Raw genomic sequence first — 22,156 nt, 5'->3', positions numbered from 1 at the left:
ACCAGTCTTTTCGAGGGCCTTATTAAATTTATCGGCGGCTTCTAGACAGTTCTTGAGAGACCTTAAAAGTGTGGTTTTGAACTCTATATCCAGCAGTTTGCTTTCCTCCAATTCTGTCGTTTGTGTCCTGTTTCTTTGTCTTGGCATTTTTTATGCTTCGCTGTGTCGATAGAGTGCCTTTCTGTGCTAAGGGTCCCAATTACCTGAGGTAGACACTCTTGGTGCACCCCCTTGTGGGCTTTGTGCACAGTCTTGTTGTAATTAAGCCTTGATTGTTGTAGTTATCACTGTGAGGAATTGACCTCCAGGCCAATTGGCTGTGAGAATCAGCTGTGTCTGCAGTGGGAGAACTTCTGTGTTGTAGACACCCCTCTGGGGCTAGACTTGCTTCAATGGGGCTTTGGTGCTCACTGAGTCTTCCCCCTGAGTGTGTCTTTTATGGTTCCATGGAGTTGAAAACTGGATGGTCCCACTCTGACCTCTGGGCTTCCTGGCTCCTGGATCTCTAGGGAGGTGCTAATCTAGCCTTTGCCTGAGGCTATCCACCAAAAGTTTCCCTGCAGGGCTTGGGCGGGGCAGGTCCCACGGGATCAACAGGGCGGGGTTAGCAGTTATGGCTGCTCTCAGTCTTGCCCTCAGAGGCTCTGTTTCTCAGTGTCCCAATAATCGCTACAAGCCCCACGGAGAGAAAGCTGCCCTAGGGTTCTGAGGGATGCCAGACAGTCCTGTTTCTCCTTTATGAGTCTGGGTCCCTAGAGACTCGCCCGGAAGTGGAGCTCAGAGCCTGAGACTCCCTCCCGATTGAAAACAACAACCACGCCCTCAGCTGCCAGCCCACTCCGCATGCACTCCGCACCTTAGTATTTTACTTCAGCACTGCGCCTCCTCTGAGTCTCGGTATGCTTTTCTCTTTCCTCCTAGTTGTAGAACTTCCACTCAGCCAGCCTTCCTGTGGTTCTGGATGATGTCCGTTCCGTCTTTTAGTTGTATTTTTGAAGTGGTTGTTTGAGGCAGCAAACTCCAGTGTTTACCTATGCCGCCATCTTGGTTCCTCTCATTTCATATTCTTGAAGAAATTTCTCTTGGAGCCTCTGACCTGCTCTAGTCTGGAGTGTTGCTCACTATACATGCCTTTAACACAGGTGTATTGAGGCTCTCCATCATCATCCAGAGGATCCTTTACTCCTTTATTTCTATGTGATTATTTCACAATGAATGGTTAATTCATATATGATCAGTTAATTTATGAATTTGGTTGCTGTGTAGAGACCCAAAATAAAATGTTGGGTTTGTTGATAAGCTCTGTGGGGTTTGGTTGACTATGATCTTTACTATATGGTGAGCTAACTGGATTATTTCCTTTCCTCCCATCTCTGTATCCAAAGTGCATTTGAGGAGAGTCCTGCAGTCCTTTCCAGAAAGTATATACCTGGCTGACCAAGTATTCTAGAATTTGAGTTGTGGAAGAGTTAGACTGGAGGGTCCAGATTCAGAATGTAAACTTTTACTTATCCCTGTTTTCATTGTGGTCCAGAGATCACTGGAGGTTGTTTGTTTGTTTTATTTTTCTTCAAAGAAAAGCCTCCAGTTTTCTGTTAGAGTGGAAGTGGAATGTTTCTTAGCAGCTCAAATCGGGGAGGTACTTCTTAAAGACCCAGCTGCTGCTTACACAGTCTTTGAACCAGTCCTGCTTTCAGTACAGCCTTTCAGAGACATCTAACTTCCCAAGCCTTTGTGTGCCCTATAATGTAAACTTAGCTGCTTCTCAACATTCTTTACTGCCAGTTAAGGATTCTACCCTTCCTTATACTTTCCAGCTTCCAGGATTTTCTGATACTACCTCATCTCCCATTTTTTGTTCTTGCGGTTAATGCTTTTGAAAAAATCTTTTCTGTTCCAGTAGTCAGAGAAGATAAATATTAGTGGTCAGTGTGCTCTTTTTAACTGGAAAGGATTTTAAGGTGTTTTTGATTGCTAGTTTTTGAGGGTATGTTTTTTCTACATGGTATCAGCTTTAAGGTTTCTAATAACTATTTTTCATTACTGACTTTATTCAGGTAGTAAGGTACTAACTAATACATTTGTAATAACATATCAGTATGTAAATTAGAATAAAAATAAGCTTTTGAAGAACCTTTTTTTTTACAAGGTACAAATATATTTGTAATTATGTTTGGGATTTAAATGTTTTTTACTGAAAACAAAAATATTAGAGCTGAAAATGACTTTTCTGAGTATCAATTTTTGTTAGTATTTGATTAAAGAAATTTTTCTAGTCAATTAAGGTTTAAAATATAATGGAAAATAGATGGGCATTATGAAACTAGTGGCCCGCTGCATGAAATTTGTGCGGGGGAGAGGGGGTTTCTCTCAGCCCAGCCTGCACCTCTCCAATTGGGGACTCCTTGGGGTATGTCCGACTGTGAGATCGGGCCTAAACCGGCAGTCAGGCATCCCTCTTGCAATCTGGGACCACTGGCTCCTAACCGCTCACCTGCCTGCCTGCCTGATCGCCCCTAACTGCCTCTGCCTGCCGGCCTGATCTCACCCCCAACTGCCCTCCCCTGCAGGCCTGATCTCGCTCCCAACTGCCCTCCCCTGCTGGCCTGATCTTGCTCCCAACTGCCCTCCCCTGCCGGCCTGATTGCCCCTAACCCCTGCCGGCCTGATCTTGCCCCCAACTGCCTCTGCCTCGGCTCCCACCACCATGGCTTTGACCAGAAGGAAGTCGGTTGTCCAGTCAACCCGGTCTAATTAGCATATTACCCTTTTATTAGTATAGATAGATTATATAGGATAGGCTTGCTTAAATGGGGGAGAAAAAGCCTTTTTCAGCAGGAGGAGATGCTCTTAGCAGACAGAAATACATAATCCCTATGTCCGGATTGATAGCCAGCCATATGCACTATACTGCCAAAGCGGTCATTAAAAAATGGAACCACTTTCTTACACCTTACACCAAACAGCTGTTGCCCTTAAAACCCCTCCTCAGCCCCCACCTTAGTTCTGCCTTTGCAGTTCACCTAGATTAGATTCTGATTGGTTGGTTTCTATGCCAGTCAACATCAAAAGCTCTGCCTCCTAGGCAACCATTGGCTCCTCGCAATTCACCCAGATTTGAGTATCAAGTCAGAGAGGCGGGGCTGATCGGCAGCCCCCGAAGCTGCTGGCAAGGCCCGGAGAGAAAGAAAGGCACGGCTGCTGTCAAGGCCTGGAGAGAGAGAGGGGCAAGGGCTCATCAATAACTGCTATGGAGGCTGCGGATCAGACCCTGCTTCTGTCTCTGGGCCTCTCTCTGGGCCTGATCCGCAGCCCCCGTGGCAGTGGCGACCCAGCACTGACTTCAGGACTGACTTCCAACGTTCGGTTGTCTGTTTGGTCGTTTTGGAAGTTATGGAACCCGGCTCTTTATATATCGATGTTATAAATAGAAAATATAAATTAGAAGAAAACAATACACATGTATTACCGGTAGTTAGGAAACACATTGGCATCTTTATATTTGACATTATTCATTTTTAAATATATTTTTATTAATTTCAGAGAGGAAGGGAGAGGGAAAGAGAAATAGAAACATCAATGATAAGAGAGAATTATTAATCAGCTGCCTCCTGCATACCCCCTACTGGGGATCAAGTCTGCAACCCAGTCATATGGCAATTGGACCATGACCTCCTGGTTCATAGGTTGATGCCCAACCACTAAGCCACACCGACCAGTCTATATTAGATATTATTTAAATCCTTTATAAAAATTCTGTTCAGCATTGTTTAATATATTTAACAAATAAAATATGTCAGATTATGCCACGCCTCTGCTCAAAACCCCTTCAGTAGGACTGTACGAGGTGTATTGGTTAATAATGGCAGATTTTGTAATCAAAGAAAACACGATAATTTCAAGAGAAACATTAAAAGTGCTTTTATTCAGAGTAATGTCCATCGCTAGCTACACATTTTCCCCATCTTTCAGGTAATTTGTGGATATTGTCCCAATAGAACTTTTCTTGTTTTGAGGCAAACCATTCAGAGACCCAATTTTCCACTTCGTACATTTTGAAGTGCTGCTCAGAAAGTGCGTGTGCCATCGATCGGAACAAGTGGTAATCTGAAGGAGCAAGGTCTGGTGAATACAGCGGGTGGGTTAATACTTCCCAGGCAAGATCTTTTAACGTGTCTTTAACTGGTTTTGAAGTGTGTGATGGTGTGTCGTCGTGAAGCAAAATTACTTTGCCATGTCTTCTGGCACATTCTGGTCATTTCACAATCAAAGCGTGGTTCAAATTGGTTATTTGTTGTTGGTAGCGATCAGTATTAATGGTTTCACCTGGTTTTAGAAGCTCATAATACACCACACCTTCCTGATCCCACCAAACGCAGAGCATTGTCTTCTTTCCAAAGTGATTTGGCCTTTCAGTCAATGTTGATAGTTGACCTGGATCAACCCATGATTTTGTGCGTTTGAGATTCCCAAAATAAATCCACTTTTCATCGCCAGTCACAATTTGATGCACAAAAGACTTTCTTTCGTGCCGTTGAAGCAACATTTACTGATGATGACTTTTCAGTTTTCCATTTGTCTTTCGTTCAGTTGATGTGGCACCCATTTTCCTTCCCTTAAAATTTTTCCCATTACTTGTAAACGATTGGAAATTGTTTGCTGAGCAGTGTTTAATCTTTCTGCAAGTTGTTTTTGAGTTTGACACGCATCTTCATCCAATAATGCTTGTAATTGTTGGTCTTCAAACTTTTCCAGTTGACCTGGACGTTCTTTGTCTTTCACATCGAAATCATCACTTTTAAAGTGTTTAAACCAGCGTTCACAAGTATCTTGAGATGGAGCATGTTCACCATAAGCTTCCCAAAGTATTCAGCAGCACTTTTCTTCAAAATGAAGTAATGAATTAAAACTTCCCACAAGTGCTCTTTTTTTGGCATGAAATTCGACATTTTTAAGTGCAAAAATATCTATGATGTTAACACTTTCAGCAAATTTCACATATGGAGTTTTGAAGCTTGCTGTCAATACAACAAAATAGCATACATATCAAATCAACATATGTGTAACTCCATCTATTGAAAAAAATCTGCATTATTAACTGGTACACCTAGTATAATTAGGACAAAACCTGCTGAGGGCAACTAGAAAAGCTGAAGAAAAAATGTTTTTTAAAAGTGCTTAAAGGTTTTAGAGAGCTAATTAGACAATAAAGAATACCAGGCTGGAGGAGGCCAGAGGCCTAGTGAGCTAAGCCCAGTGTTTGAGGTAACAGTGGGCATGAACAAACAAGACTGTGTGCAACAACGTGGATGGATCTCACAAACATTGGGTGAGAGCAGCTAGACACAAAAGGATACGTGCTATGAGTCTATTGTATGTAAATTTAAAGGAAAAATAAAAACAGTTTGTATGGATGCATGTTTAAGTGGTAATGGTTTAAAGAGAAAGAAGGAAGTGATTCCCATCTAAGTCTGGATATTGGTTACTTTTGTGATGGGGCAAGGGTGTATTGATCAGAAAGGACACTGTTGGAGACCTTTGGGTACTCACAATTACCACTTGTAGAGTGGTAATTCTACAAGTGTTTACTTGGTGATGTTATTGAGATGTACATTTTTGTTTTGTGTATTTTTCTCTAATGTATTTATAATTCATAATTGAAAAGGTTAAAAAATAAAGGCACTCCAATGATTCCCAATATATAAATTGGAGAAAAAGCTGTTACCTCATCTTCTACTTCCTCTTCCTTCACTCCACCCCTTCTGCACAGGCCTCTTTGATGTTCTTTGAACATACCAGAAATGCAATCTCTGATAGGGCCTTTGTACTTGATATAGCTCCTTCCGTACTTGCCTTAAAACACATGTTCACAGACAAATCCACTTAATATTACATCCTTCCCCCATACTCCCTCTTCCACATAATTGCTTTATTAGTTATTTCTGTAGCATTTGCCAACTTCCAATATACTGGATAATTATTTTAATTTGTCAGCCTCTTAACAAATGTAAGGCAGAATACAAGTAGGGATTTAGGTGTGCTTAAATACCTGCCGTTTCCTCAGCACCTAGAGCAGTGCCTGGTGAATAATGGGCATCTGAAAAATACTTGTTGCAGGAATGAATTTCAGTAAGCAGTCATCCAAAGAAATAATGCTCAATGCAATCGTTACCATTTTTTGTAATCTAAAATAATGCCAGTTTTATTATTAAAATTTAAAATTAAATTTCTACAAAAAGAAGCAAATATTCCATGTTTAGATAGTACGTTATAAAGCTCATTTAGTAATTAAATAAAGTCTGTAGTAATATATTTTCAAAAAAGTCATAATTATATTGAGTCTTCTAATGTTTACTATTGGGATCATCTAAAAGTAAAGTGTATATTGTAGTGTGTTATTTTTTTGTGCTTACTAAACTGTCATGATGAGCTTTGCCTTAGAATTTATAATCTAAGATGTCCTTGATTTGACAAGCACAATGGAGCTGAGCCTATTATATTTCTTATTCAGAATAAAATAGCATATAAATTTAATAATAGTGACATTCATTTATTTAATGCTAGCCATTGTATTAAGTGGTTTACATGTGTGTACACTCTCATTTAATCTTTAAAATACTCTAAGAGGTAAGGAATTTACAGATTAAAGAAAACCAAAGCTTGGAAAGGTGAAATAATCATTTCAGCAAATGAGTGGTAGACCTAAGATATCAGGCTGCCGGATACTATGCTATTAACCATTATTCCATAAAGCAAAGGAATAATAGAGAATAGTCAGCAATTGACAAATTATGAATTGCTGGTAAGAATATACCAAATAATGTGGATGTGAAGTACAGCATAGGAAATACAATCAACAGTATTGTAATAGTTATGTATGGTGCCAGGTGGGTGCTGGAAATATCAGGAGGAACACTTTGTGAAGTGTATGATTGTCTAACCATTATGCTGTGTACTTAGAGCTGTGTGCTAGTTGACTATAAGAGTAATAATAGTGAACAAGTTAGCAGTTTGTGCTGTCAAGAGGTTTATATCCTAACAGGAAAGTCATCATCATTTAATTTGAATTTAGAGATCAAATATCCAGTTTTTAGTGTTCTGTAAATAGATCAGCATTGGACTGAGCTCATTTGGGGAATATTTATTGAAACAACTAATGAAATTGATGTTTTAAGGGAGAAAATTCAGATAGTAGTTCTGATGGAATATTTTTCTATCCAGTTGAAACCAAATAAGATAAAACCTTATGAAACTACATTTATTGAAGGAGAATTATATTGATTACATTGTGTTTTGGAGAACACTTTTTAAACCTTAACTGCTTTCCTTTATTATAGCAGCTTCATGGAGTTTGGCCACAAGATGTTGTTGACGGAACTTGTGTAGCTGTAAATAACAAGTATCGACTAATGGCATTTGGTTGTGCGAGGTAATATATAGACTTCTGCAATTTAAGTGTTATTGCAAAAAATGTTTTTTAAAACATCAGATGTTCCTAATATAGTTGTCAAGTTTGTCATCCCATTATAATATATGAATCAGCCTTAATATAAAATATAACAGTATTTTATTTTATTTTTAATATATTTTCATTGATTTCAGTGATGAAGGGAGAGGGAGAGAGAGACAGAAATATCAGTGATGAGAGAGAATCACTGATCGGCTGCCTCCTGTGCACCCCCTACTGGGGATTGAGCCTGCAACCTGGGCATGTACCCTGACCAGGAATCAAACCAGGGCCCTTTAGTCCACAGGCCAACGCTCTATCCACTGACCCAAACCAGCTAGGGCAAATCTAACAGTATTTTAGGTTGGAACAACCAATGTAAAGGGCAGATTTTGGAGATTATCTTAATTTGTAAAAGTGAGCTTTTCTTCAGTGGTAAGAAATTGAGTTACAAGTTTAAAAAATTTAATCAGTTAAAATGTAGGTTCTTTATTATTTAACAGGATCAGGAAGATACTTTTTCCTTTTTTTATATAATCTTTTTTTTTTTTAAGACATCAGTGTTGACATTGTCTTTGAATCAGTGGATATACTTTAGTGAAGGAGCAAATTTAAAGCTCATAGATAAAATCAGCTTCTTGTTTTAATACAAATATTGCATGTTTTAGAAGTAAAATATAATAGTTATTCAGTACATATCTCTGTGTCTGTCATGTACCAGGCACAGTTATTAGCACTTGGGATACATTAGAAAACAGCAATGATATCTGACTATCAGGCTATTTTAGCTCAATTAAAAAGATTATACATGATGGGCGATGTAGGCTTACAGTTATGAGTTCACAAAATACAGTTTATTCTTGTATTATTCTTTATTAACGTGTATTTTCCATATGAATAACTGGCAACCTATTTGTCCCACCCTGTATCAGATATTTACAGTAATCCCTTACAGTATGTATAGTGCTCGTTAGCCTTTAAAACTTTCTTAAATATAAAATTCCATTTGCCCTAAAAATGAGACTTAATGTTTCTGTAGAACATACATCTGGTATAATCTCCAGGTACAAGTGTCAGAGTATCTTTTTAGTATAAATAATTCACATGTATAATTCATCACCACCTTCATTACACTCTCAATCTCTTTGTAAAGTGAGGAATCTTCATCCTCTCACACTGCTTTTTATTAAAGAGGTAAATGTAGAAATATAAGTAAACTTAGTACAAGAAAGAAGAAAAAGCGTATTTTTTTCATATTCACAAATTTGATTTGGTCATATTTTGTTTAGAATTTTAAAGTCTATGTTCATGAGTACATTTGCCTATAATTTTTCTTACTCTCCTAGTTTGTAACTCTCTTGCCTTATAAAACAGATTGAGGAGTGTTTGTCCTTCTCAGTTCTCTTCTCTGTAGTCAGATTTGTCAGTGAAGCCATCTGAACCTAGAATTATCTGTATGGGAATTTTTTGTGTTACTGGTTTAATTCAGTTTTAAGAATAGATTTAAGAAGATTCAGATTGTCTATCTCTTCCTAAGTAATTTTGGCAATTTATATTTTTCTGAAAATTGGGTTTTTTTTCATATGCACTGTTAAATTTATTGGCATAAAGTTTGTAATATCCTTTTAAATTTTCATATTGTAAAATAAAAATATACTTTCAGGAAAGTGCATACTGCAAATATTCCATTTTACAAATATATTTAATACAAACACATATCTATTCACAACTGGGCCAAGAAATAGAACATTGCCAGCCAATACAAGTTTTACCCTGGCTACATCCTAATCACAACTTTTGTCCCTTCCCCGACTCACTTAAAGGTAACCAATTTTCTGTCTTTTGTGATAATCATTTCTTTGTCTCTGTAGTTTTATCACCCATGTATGTGTTCTTAAAGAACATAATTTAGTTTCACCTGATTTTGAACTTTATATGAATAGAATTATATTCTATGTTACATGTCTTACTCTTTCAGTCAATATTGTAAAATTTATCCAAGTTCTTTGCCTGTAGCTGAAATAATTTTTGATTTATTTATAAATAATGTTACAGTGTATGAATATACCATAATTTATCTGCTGTTGCTGTTAGTGGACATTTATATTATTTCTTGGTTTCCCCAAAAAAAAAAAAAAAAGACATTCTCTTATAAAAACCCAATAACTTTATCACATATGAGAAAATTAATAAACCCCTTTTAAGATCTGATACTCAATTCATGTTGAAATTATTTTTCCTTTTATCCTCACCCAAGGATATTTTTCCCATTGATTTTATTTTTTAGAAAGAATGAAGGAGCAGAGAGAGAGAGAGAGAAAAAAAAACAAAACCATTGATTTGAAAGAGACACATCAATTGTTTGTCTCCCACACTCGTCAGACTGGGGCTGGGTATCGAACCTGTAACTGAGGTAGATGCCCTTGACTGGGAATTGGACCCATGACCCTTTGGTCCACGGGCCAATGCTCTAACTACTGGGAAAACCAATCAGGGCCTTGTTGAAATTAACCAAGGTGGTTTTTTTATAGCTTCTTTGTTCCAACCGTAATCAAGCAAAATTCGTGAATTATATTTGACTAGAGGCCCGGTGCACAAAAATTTGTGCACTCGGGGGGGGGGGTCCCTCAGCCCGGCCTGTGCCCTCTCGCAGTCTGGGACCCCTCGGGAGATAATGACCTGCTGGCTTAGGCCTGCTCCCGGGTGGCAGAGGGCAGGCCCAATCCCTAGGTGCAGCCCCTGGTCGGGCTCAGAGCAGGGCCGATTGGGGAGTTGGGGCGCCGCCCCCTGTCATGCACAGAGCAGGGCAGATTGGGAGGTTGTGATGCCACCCTCAGTCACGCTCAGGGTAGGGCCGATTGGGGGGTTGGGGCACCGTCCCCTGTCACACTCAAGGCAGGGTCAATGGGGAGGTTGCGGCGCCACCCCCTGTCACGCACAGAGCAGGGCCAATCGGGGTTGGGGCACCGCCCTCTATCACCCACAGAGCAGGGCCGATCAGGGGGTTGGGGCGCTGCCACTGTCACACTCAGGGCAGGGCCGATGGGGAGGTTATGGCTCTACCCCATCACACACAGAGTAGGGCCCGTGGGGGGAGAGGTTGGGGAGCTCCCCCCTATCAGGCACAGAGCAGGGCTGCTCAGGGGGTTGGGGCCCCGCCCCCTGTCACACACAGAGCCGCAGGGTGATCAGGGGGTTTGGGCGCTGCCCCTTGTCACACTGATCCCAGTGCCGGGAGGCATATTACCCTTTTACTATATAGGGTAGAGGCCTGGTGCATGGGTGGGGCTGGCTGGTTTGCCCTGAAGGGTGTCCTGGATCAGGGTGGGGGTCCCCACTGGGGTGCCTGGCCAGTCTGGGTGAGGGGCTGAGGGCTGTTTTCAGGCTGGGAGTGACTGAAGTTCCCAACCGCTCCTTCTTTTCTTTTTCTTTTTTTTTTTTATTCTGGGCCAGCTTTACCTTGAGGCTTGGCTCCAGCTCTTAGGCCTCCGCGGCTGAAAGTAGGTTTCTGGCCTTTGCTTACAATGTTGCGAATCTGCTGGCTGAAGTCCAGCGGTATTTGTTACAATGTTTCTTAAACTGCCCGCTCAGAGGCCTGCAGCCGCAGGCAGGGAACGTTGGTTTCCTCCAAAGATCCTCCGTCACTGAGGCAAGCAAGCCTCATGTTAGTTTCAAGCTGCCTGGCTGCCGGCCGCCATCTTGGCTGACAGTTAATTTGCATATCTCGCTGATTAGCCAATGAAAAGGGTAGCAGTCGTACGCCAATTACCATGTTTCTCTTTTGTTAGTGTAGATTATTATTTCTCTTTAGTCACCTTTTGCCTATAACAATCCTTACACCTTTTTTTCTTATTTGTATGACATAAACTTTTTTTAAGAGTCCATGTCAGTTGTTTATAGAATGTCTCACATTCTAAATTTCTATTCTTTCTTCATAATGCCATTTAATTAGTTTTTCTAACACCTGAATGGACTGGAACTTTGAAGCTGGTTCTTATTGAGCCAATATAGTTAATGACTAGGAAGCTCACATGTCATCATTTAGGGGGAACTCAGAGACATGAGCAGTGGCAGATATAGTTTCACATCACCTACATTCAGGGCTGGCACCCAAGGGTCTATCAAGGCCGATGTGAGAATCCAGGAGAGGTGCTCTAGCTCTCCCCAGGGTAATGAAGGTAGAGTCTTGGCCTTCAGCTTTTATTCGTCTCAGTTTTCACCAGTTAACCGCCACACACCCAAAAGGGAAACCATCCCCACATGCCACAATATTTTGAATTTAGTGTCTGTAGACTCTTACGGTGTACAAAGTGTTCATTGGTTGGGAGAGTACCAACCCATCTGTCATGACCATGGGCTGGGGTGTAAGTTTTGTGGTTATAGCTGTGTGACATTGTAGCCTAGTGTCTTTTAGCTCTGCTCTGCCATCACTTACCAGGATTAATTCCCTTGAGCACTAGACTGTAGCTGTATTTTTCTAGGAATTGGTTTTCCTATAGAATCCTGTAAGAAGACATCTTTCTTTTAGGATGCCAATTTTCAGGGGATCAGTCTTACAACCTAACATTTACCTTTATATTTAAAGGTTTGTTTAGATTTGGCTAAACATTTTTGCCATTCATGATGTTGTGTACTTCCTATGGCATTGTGTAATAGTAATGTCGAGTTGTCCTAGTATTAATACTGCTAACTTTGATCACTTATGGTGGTAGTAGCCATATCTCTGTTATAGAAAGACTAGAGGCCCAGCCTGCACCCTCTCCAATCTGGGACCCCTTGGGGATGTCCGACTGCCGGTTTAGGCCCAACCCCCAGGATCGGGCCTAAATCGGCAGTCGGACATCCCTCTCACAATCCTGGACCACTGGCTCATAATCGCTCACCTGCCTGGTCACCCCTAACTACCCCCCCCACCGCCGGCCTAATCGCCCCTCGCTGCCTCTGAGTGCCGTTCTGATCACCCCTCACTGCCCTCTGCTGCTGGCCAGGTTGCCTCCAACTGCCCCCTCCCTGCCGGCCTGGTTGCTCCTAATTGCCCCCCCCCCACACCAGCCTAGTCACCCCCGACTGACCCCCTCTGCTGACCGGTTGCTCCCAACTGCTCCCTCCTGCTGACCTGGTCGCCCCCAACTGCCCCCCTTGCCAGCCTGGTTGCCCCTCACAGCCCCCCCTGCTGGCCTGGTCACCCCACGCAGCCTGCTGTTCAGTCGTTTGGTCATCCCTCACCCTCTGCTGGCCTGGTTGCCCCACACAGCCTGCTTGTTCAGTCGTTTGGTTGTCCCTCACTAACCCCCCTGCCAATCTGTCATAGGCAGCCATCTTGTGAGGGCGTGAGTTAATTTGCATATTACCTCTTTATTATATAGGATGTTTTTGCTTTAAGATTAGTAAATAGTATCTTTTAATGAAAAAATGTTCTCTTACAATGGGCTGAGAAATGGAAAGAAAAATAATTTAAAGAGTATAGGCACTATAGAATACTTAAAGGGTTAATTTTCAGTCTTTTTAAGTAGTGACTTAATACCTACTACTTAAATTAGAAATATTTGAACTCCTCACTGACGTGTTAGAGCTCAGCAACCCAGAGTTAGCACTTGACGGTGTGTCAGATGCAAAGCAGAAACCTGCTAGCTACTTAGTGTTGTCTTTCAGCCAGGTGTTTGGGTATGTGGTCTGGAAAGATACATTTAGGCATTTGGCTTCTGACTGAGATGCAATAACAGATCAAATTTCCTCTGCCACCTGAAATTAAAACAAGAGAATGGACAAAAATATGAAACAGGCATTTTGAATTCAAGAAATAGGACATCAGGTAACTAAAGACAGCAATCTCTGAAAGATGAGAAACAAAATAAGAAAACTCTAGAAGTGCCCCAGCTTTAATTACTTTGAGAATTTCCAGGGCATAACATGAGGTTGGAAGATAGAGCCTGGCAGATTCCCTGAGTTGAGTACCTGGAAATGAGAGTTTGGGGAGACCAAAGCACCTGAGACTCACAGGACAGACACCAAAGAGGGTGGCACAAGGAGAGAACTCCAGAGATCTGTAGAGGGTCCCATTTGAGTATTAAACTGAGGCATCAAAGATACAAAAAAGACCCAAATCAAAAACAGATTAATGTTAACTTGAAGGATGTGGCAAGAGAAAATTTTTTTTTTAAATATATTTTACTGATTTTCCAAAGAGAGGAAGGGAGAGAGATAGAGAGTTAGAAACATCGATGAGAGAGAAACATCGACCAGCTGCCTCCTGCACATCCCCCACTGGGGACGTGCCAGCAACCCAGGTACATGCCCTTGACCGGAATCGAACCTGGGACCTTTTAGTCCGCAGGCTGACGCTCTATCCACTGAGCCAAACCAGTTTCGGCAAGAGAAATTAGTTTAAATAAATAGAAAAATAGAGCATTAATGAGCTGTGAGGTAGCTGCAGGTGGCCCGTTATTGCAGGTGTTTTATTTTGCCCCATTCCTAACCCTTGAGGGAAGTTGGACCTGGATGGAAGTGGATCAGAGTTGCTGTGGGAACCATCTGACTTCTCTTGCCACAGAGAAGCGTGCATAAGTGCCAGGATATTCTGGCAGCCCCAAACAATATTTGTGTTAAAAAAATTTTTAAAAACTTCATAAGCAGAAATGTTTTTTTAAATGGTCATTAAGTTTAGTTTTGAAATGTACTTTAGAAGTAACATATTTTCTTTTGCTTTCTGGTCCTTCATAATTTTGACCCTTGTAAAGATGTTTGTTTTTTAAATATATTTTTATTGATTTTAGAGAGAGGGGGGAAAGAAAAGGAAATGGAGAGAGAAGCATCGATTGGCTGTCTCCTGCACGCCCCCTACTGGGGATCAAGCCCATAACCTAGGCATGTACCCTGACCAGAAATAGAACCAGCAACCTCTTGGTGCATGGGATGACAACCAACTGAGCCACACCGGCCGGGCTGTAAAGATGTTTTAAATGAAATAATTACATATACCTTATACCCAAAAGAGCGTGTATCATGTGTATAGATTTTAAAAATAATGAGATGTAACAATAATAAAATGAAAATTTATATAAATTACCATCTAACATGAGAAAGCACATTACCAAAGCTGATGAAGCCCTGCCTGCCCCCTTCTCCACAAGCGCAGTCACTGGTCTGCAGTTAGTGTACCTTAGGACTTTGCTGCATTTTTACCACAGTATATTTAACTACTATGTTTTGAATGCTTTTTACTATTAGAAACAATTATACTGTATATCTATGCTACCTATTTTAGTGCATGCAACTAAATTTTATTTCTTTCTAATACTATGTGGTATATTACTGTATGATTATACCACAGTTCATTTTCCTTTCTGTTATTGTTGAACATTCAGATTTCCATGTTTTGCACTTTACAGAATACGATGATGAACATTATACATGACAAGGATGTTCTGGTATAGCTAGAGGTGAAGTTGCTAGATTACAGAATATGTATCTGATCAAACTTATGAGATGACTACAACTTATTTACAGTTTCGTTTTGTTCTAGTTTATATACTTACAGCAGTACATAAGCATTCCCATAATAATGCTTTTTATATTTGCATTTATCTTTTTTCACTGAAGTTTGTTTGTTTTTTACAGTGGTTCTGTACAGGTTTATACAATAGATAACACCACTGGAGCTATGCTGCTGTCTCATAAACTAGAGTTAACAGCAAAACAGTATCCTGGTGAGTTTTCTTTGTTCTTCTGATTTTAACATTTTAATGTACAGATATGTGTAGTGAATGCTAATTTCAGATGATTGAAAATTATCTCCTGGAACCCCTTGTGAGTTTTCCACAGTGGGATACTTTGGCACAGGATGGGAACTGCAGTCTTACGGTTCATTTAACTGTGAAAATACCTGCAGGTCCTTGAGAGTCAGCCTTTGTCTCACCTATTCTTTACCTGAAATGCCCCATATTTCTACATGGAGGGTACATTTTCATCTTCCAAGTTACAGCTCCAATGGAAAGATTTTTTTAATGAACTGGTTAGAATACTGTTCCCTCTTTTGCTCCATTGCTCCTTCAGTTTTTTATCCTTCTTTTTGTATAGACTTTAAAGGTCAGCATGTAGAATTTTTAAAAATTTATTCTTTATTGATTAAAGTATTAGATATGTCTCCTTTTTCCCCCATTGACCTCTCCCCGGCCACTCTCACCCTCCAGCACATGCTCTCACCCCCTAGTGTGTGTCCATTGGTTGTGCTTATAGGTATGCATACAAATCCCCCCCCCCGACCTTTCCCCCCCTACACACACACACACACACACACACACACACACACACACACACATTCCCGTGCCTTCCCTCTGAGGATTGACGGTCTGTTCTGATGCTTCTCTGTTTCTGGATCTATTTTTGTTCATCAGTTTATGTTGTTGATTATATTCCACAAATGAGTGAGATCACATGATATTTATCTTCCTCCAACTGGCTTATTTCACTTAGCATAATGCTCTCCATGTCCATCCATGCTATTTTGAGTGGTAAGAGTTCCTTCTTTTTTACAGCAATGTAGTATTCCATTGTGTAGCTGTACCACAGTTTTCGAATCCACTCATCTGCTGAGGGGCACTTAGGCTATTTCCAAATCTTAGCTATTGTAAATTGCGCTACTGTGAACTATGGGTGCATATATCCTTTCTGATTGGTGTTTCTGGTTTCTTTGAATATATTCCTAGAAGTGGGATTACTGGGTCAAATGGGAGTTGCATTTTTAATTTTTTGAGGAAACTCCATATTATTGTCCATAGTGGCTGCATCAGTCTGCATTCCAGACAGCCGTGCACGAGGGTTCCTTTTTCTCCGCATCCTCACCAGCACTTGTCATATGTTGATTTGTTGATGATAACCTTTCTGATAGGTGTGAGATGATGCCTCATTGTTGTTTTGATTTGTATCTCTTGGATGTTAGCTGTAGGTTTGTCATGTAAGGTTTTTATTATGTTGAGGTATGATCCCTCTATTCCCACTTTGCTGAGAGTTTTTATCAAGAAAGGGTATTGGATGTTGTCAAATGCTTTTTCTGCATCAATTGATATGATTATGTGATTTTTGTCTTTCAATTTGTTTATATGATGTATCACTTTTATTGATTTGCAAATATTGTACCAGCCTCGCATCCCCGGAATAAATCCCACTTGGTCATGGTGTATGATCTTTCTAATGTAACTTTGGATCTGATTTGCTAGAGTTTTGTTGAGGATTTTATAGCATCTTTGTTCAGCAGGGATATTGGCCTGTAGTTCTCTTTCTTTGTAGTGTCTATCTGGTTTGGGGATTAGGGTAATGCTGGCTTCATAGAAAGAGCTTGGAAATATTCCTTCCTCTTGAATTTTTTGGAATAGTCTGAGGAGGATAGGTTTTAATTCTTCTTTGAATATTTGGTAAAATTCCCCTGTAAAGCCGTCTGGCCCAGGGCTTTTGTTTGCTGGAAGTGTTTTGATTACTGCTTCAACTTTATCCATAGTTATCAGCCTATTCAGATTTTATTTTTCCTGATTGAGTTTTGGAAGGTCATATTTTTCTAGGAATATGTCCATTTCTTCTAGGTTGACCAGTTTGTTGGAATAGAGTTGTTCATAGTGGTTTTTTTTTTACAATCCTTTGTATTTCTGTAGGGTCTATTGTTATTTTGCCTCTTTCATTTCTGATTTTGTTTATTTGGGTCCTCTCTCTTGCTTCTTGTTGAGCCTGGCTAGAGGTTCGTCAATCTTGTTTATCCTTTCAAAGAAGTAGCTCTTGGTTTTATTGATCTTTTATATTGTTTTTTTTGTCTCTATGACATTTATTTTTGCTCTGATCTTTATTATCTCCTTCCTTCTGCTCGCTCTGGGCTTTTCTTGTTGCTCTCTAATTCTTTAAGTTGTAGAGTTATATAATCTCTTACCAGTTTTTCTTGTTTTTTGAGGTAGGCCTGTAATGCTATGAACTTCCCCTCCCAGTACTGCTTTCACTGTGTCCCATAAATTTTGGATTGTTGTGTTTTCATTGTCATTTGTTTCCAGGATGTTTTTAATTTCTTTTTTGATCTCTTTGGTAACCCAATCATTGTTTAATAGCATGCTATACAGCCTCCAAGTGTTTGAATTTTTTGGATTGTTTTTAGTGTAGTTGATTTCTAGTATTATGCCACTGTGATCTGAGAAGGTGCTTGATATGATTTCAGTCTTCTTGAATTTGGAGAGACTTTGCCTGTGTCCCATTATGTGCTCTGTCTTTGAAAATGTCCCACATATACTTGAGAAGAATGTATATTCCATTGCTTTGGGGTGAAATGTTCTGAAGATGTGAGTTAAGTGCATCTGATCTAGTGAGTCATTTAGGATTGCTGCTGCTTTGTTGATTTTTGTCTAGAGCAGTGGTTCTCAACCTTCCTAATGCCGCGACCCTTTAATACAGTTCCTCATGTGGTGGTGACCCCCAACCATAAAATTATTTTCGTTGCTACTTCATAACTGTAATTTTGCTACTGTTATGAATCGTAATGTAAATATCTGATATGCAGGATGTATTTTCATTCTTACAAATTGAACATAAAGCATAGTGACTAATCACAAAAACAATATGTAATTATATATGTGTTTTCCGATGGTCTTAGGCGATCCCTGTGAAAGGGTCATTTGACCCCCAAAGGGGTCGCGACCCACAGGTTGAGAACCGCTGGTCTAGCGGATTTATCCAGTGATGTCAATTCAGTATTAAAGTCCCCTACTATGTTTGTATTGCTGTCAGTCTCTTCCAGGAGTTTTTTTTATGTATTTGGGTGCTCTTGCATTGGTTGCATATATGTTTACTAGAGTTATATCCTCTTGTTGTATCTCTCCCTTTAGTATTATGAAGGCCTTCCTTATTATGGCCTTCACTTTGAGGTCTATTTTGTCAGATATAAGTATTGCTACCCCAGCCTTTTCTTCATTTCCATTTGCCTGAAAGATATTTTTCCGTGCCTTTTTCAGTCTGAGTGAGTCCCTTGTTCTGAGATGGGTCTCTTGTAGACAGCATATATATGGGTCATGTTTTCTTATCCATTTATGTTTAAGGTTATTTCTGGTAGGTATTTGTAGCCATTTTTATTCTTTGTGCTTATGTTCCTTGTATTTCTTTTCTATTTATAATTCTTTTTTTTTTCTTTTTTAATGACAGTCCCTTTAGCATTTCTTGTATTGCTGGCTTGGTAGTGATAAACTCCCTTAGCCTTTTTTTGTTTGTGAAGCTCCTGATTTCCCCTTTAATTTTGAATGATAGCCTTACTGGATAGAGTATTCTTGGATTCAGTCCCTTGCTTTGCATCACTTTGTATACTTCATTCCATTCCCTTCTGGTCTGATGTGATTCTGTTGAGAAATCATTTGATAATCTAATGGAGATCCCTTGTAGTTAACTCTCTGTCTCTCTCTTGCAGCCTTTAAGATTCTCTCTTTGTCATTAACATTTGCCAATGCAATTACAACATGTCTTAGTGTGGGTCTTTTTGGGTTCTTCTTGTTTGGAATTCTCTGTGCTTGTGTGACTTTTTTCTTTCCCAAATCAGGGAAGTTTTCTGTCATTATTTCTTCAAATAGGTTTTCTAATCCTTGCTCCTCTTCTTGTCATTTTGGAACCCCTGTTATGTGTATATTACTTGTTTCATGTTGTCCCAAAGCTCACTTAGGCTCTCCTCTGGCTTTCTAATTTTTTTTCTCCAATTGCTCTTTATAGTGGGTGTGTTTTTCTGTCCTGTCTTCTAATTCGCTAATTCGGTCCTCCGTTTCTAATCTAATATTGAAACCTTCCATCTTGTTTTTTATTGTAGCTATATCATTCTTTATTTCCTCTTGATTCTTGCATAAGTTGTTGATTTTTTCATCCAGCTGGTTTAGAAACTGTATGACCCTTACTCTGAATTATTTTTCTGACATATTGAATGCCTCCATTTCATTTAGTTCCTTTTCTGGTGAGTCCTCCTTTTCTTTACTTTGGGAGTTGTTTCTTTGTCTCCCCATTTTTCCTCTCACCAAAGGGTCTAGGCCAGCCGTGGGCAAACTACGGCCCGTGGGCTGGATCCAGCCCATTTGAAATGAATAAAACTAAAAAAAAAAAAAGACCGTACCCTTTTATGTAATGATGTTTACTTTGAATTTATATTAGTTCACACAAACACTCCATCCATGCTTTTGTTCCGGCCCTCCGGTCCAGTTTAAGAACCCATTGTGGCCCTCGAGTCAAGAAGTTTGCCCACCCCTGGTCTAGGCACTGAGTTTCACAGGGTCTGTGGTTGAAGCAGTGGGCCTGGTGGGTGGATCACGCAGTCTGAGACTCGCTGGTGAGCCCAGTCGCTGGGAGGTGCAGGGCCCAGTGTTGAAACAGCAGGTTTGGCAGGAGGGTCGCACAGTCTGAGGCTTACATGTAGTATTTTTCTCTAAGGACAGTTTTGCAGCAATTTACAAGAACAGAGCAATGTATATTTTGATTGTGGTTTTGGCCCTTGAAAGGGTTTTTATTTTTTTAATCCATGCTTACGTTGTGCTATCCCGTGCAGTAGCTACCAGCCACATGTGGCTACTTAAATTAGTCTAATTGAAATTAAAGAAAATGAAAATATTATTTCCTTAGTTGCATAGTCACATCTAAATGTTCCAGAGCCACTTGTGGCTAGTGGCTTTTAGACCAAACAGATGTAGAACATTTATGTCACTGCAGGAAATTGTGTTGATTGCTTCTGTTAGGCAGCACTGTACTGTGTTTTTTAGATTGTTCTCTTTACTTGGGTTCTTGGAGTGCCAGTTGTACCTTTGGTTTCTACTGGCTCTCACTCTTTTTTTTTTTTTTTAATATATTTTATTGATTTTTTACAGAGAGGAAAGGAGAGAGAGATAGTTAGAAACATCGATGGGAGAGAAACATCGATCAGCCGCCTCCTGCACATCTCCTACTGGGGATGTGCCCGCAACCCAGGTACATGCCCTTGACCGGAATCGAACCTGGGACCTTTCAGTCCGCAGGCCGACGCTCTATCCACTGAGCCAAACCGGTTTCGGCGGCTCTCACTCTTGTGGTCTTTCTTGTGGGAGAACTCTGCCTCCCTGAGCTTTATAACTTTGGGCTATAAACCTGTGTAAGATGTAGGGAGATTTGTATTGTCCTTCATTTTAAACAGAGATAGCCATCCTTGTTTTTTTTTTGTTCCACTGGCTGATTTTTACAAGTTGTGTTGCTTTGAGAGTTCTTATATGATGTAGCAGCTGCCATTCTGATTCCTAGACTCGTACTGGCCTGAGACCCTTTTTGCTTTTTGTATATGGAATGTGGATTCCAACTCCCTAGTCATTGCTAGGTCTCATCCCAACCTTCTATTCCTGTATTTCTAGCCTTTCTCCCCACCTTCCACCACCCACCCTAGGCAGTTTTCTCTTTTCTTTGTGTTCCTGGAGATCTTTCTTTCTTTCTTGGAAGTTCAATCCTGTTAACGAAAAGTCTTAGTGTTACTCTTTTTTATTTTTTATTTTATTGTTGATGGTATTACAGATATTCTCCATTTTCCCACTGAACTACTTTTAGCATTTTTCTCATTCTCATAATCTGTGTCATTGTAGTTTACCAGCTAGATAAAATTTTCATAGTCCTGCCACCCAAAAATTAGGTTAACTACCATTAACATTTTTTAATATCTCTACTATATTTTAATATGTGCATAAACTTAGAAATGGATAAACATATTAGGTACATATGTGTGTATATCTCTTTTTATGTAAGATAATAGGAATACTGTTTAACCTGTCCTTTTCTGTGAACATTAACATCTTTTCGTGACAGTGAACACATTTAAACCTTATTTTTTCTTGCACTTTGGATTACTTTCATTTTGTAATCTTTGGTTTGATTTCATATGTTTCTTGGTTTGGTTTTCAGTTTCTCCTGGACAAGTATAAAGTATACTAATAAGGTATTATGTTTCTTTTGTTTGTTCCCATTTATATTTCATCTACATAAATAACATAGTTATTCATATATATGAATTAGGGGCCCAGTGCACGAATTTGTGCACTTTGAAAGGGACTGTGGGCTACGAGGCCAGGGTGGGCACAGGGGCGGATCTTGGCCCATCCTCCACGCCCTCGCCTGGCCCCTCCCACCATGGGCCCCCGGTCACCTGTCGGCAGTCCCTCTCCCATCACCGCCGCTCCCACATGCTAACGGCACCAGTCCTGCTCGCACCTGCTGCTGGTATGGAGCGATTGGGGCCGGCGCCAGCAGCGGGTGCAAGCAGGGCGAGCGGCGACTGCTGCCCCAATTGCCCCTCAGGAGCAGGGGGATGTGGAGAAGCCCTTGGGCATTTGGGGCCAGCAGCCACTGCTTCCACCTGCTGACAGTGCCAAGCAATTGGGACCACCGCTGGATGCCAACATCAGATGTGAACAGCAGCTCTGGCGCTGGCAGTGGGTGCAAGCAGGGCCATTGCAGGCAGCAGGTGCGATTGGCGGTTGCCAGCCCTGATCTCCCCTCAGGAGCAGGGTGAGTTGGAGAAGCCCTGAGAGGCAATCGGGGCCGGCAGCCACTGCTCGCACCCACTGATGGTATCAAGCAATCGGGGCCGGCACTGGGCACTGGCAGCGGGTGCAAGCGGCAGCTCTGGTGCCAACCATGGGTGCGAGTGGGGCCGCCGCCAGCAGCAGGTGCAAATGCCCGGCAGGACCATGGTGCATG

The 22,156-nt window shown here is 40.7% G+C and overlaps 1 protein-coding gene across 1 annotated transcript in view; it reads left to right on the top strand.

Moving 5' to 3' along the window:
* RIC1 (RIC1 homolog, RAB6A GEF complex partner 1) overlaps positions 1 to 22,156 on the top strand; it is a gene marked incomplete at its 5' end in the record, with an annotated part of 87,627 nt that overhangs the window by 29,643 nt on the left and 35,828 nt on the right. Inside the window, 2 exons of the mRNA XM_081103128.1 lie at positions 7,341 to 7,429; positions 15,065 to 15,153. Coding sequence (XP_080959254.1) covers positions 7,341 to 7,429; positions 15,065 to 15,153 — 178 coding nt within the window. The remainder of the gene's footprint in view (positions 1 to 7,340; positions 7,430 to 15,064; positions 15,154 to 22,156) is intronic.

Source organism: Myotis nattereri (assembly GCF_964212035.1).
Source record: "Myotis nattereri genome assembly, chromosome: 12".
Classification (NCBI taxonomy): Eukaryota; Metazoa; Chordata; class Mammalia; order Chiroptera; family Vespertilionidae; genus Myotis; species Myotis nattereri.
Note: the sequence above shows the minus strand (reverse complement) of the source record. Positions and strands in the feature narration are given on the sequence as shown.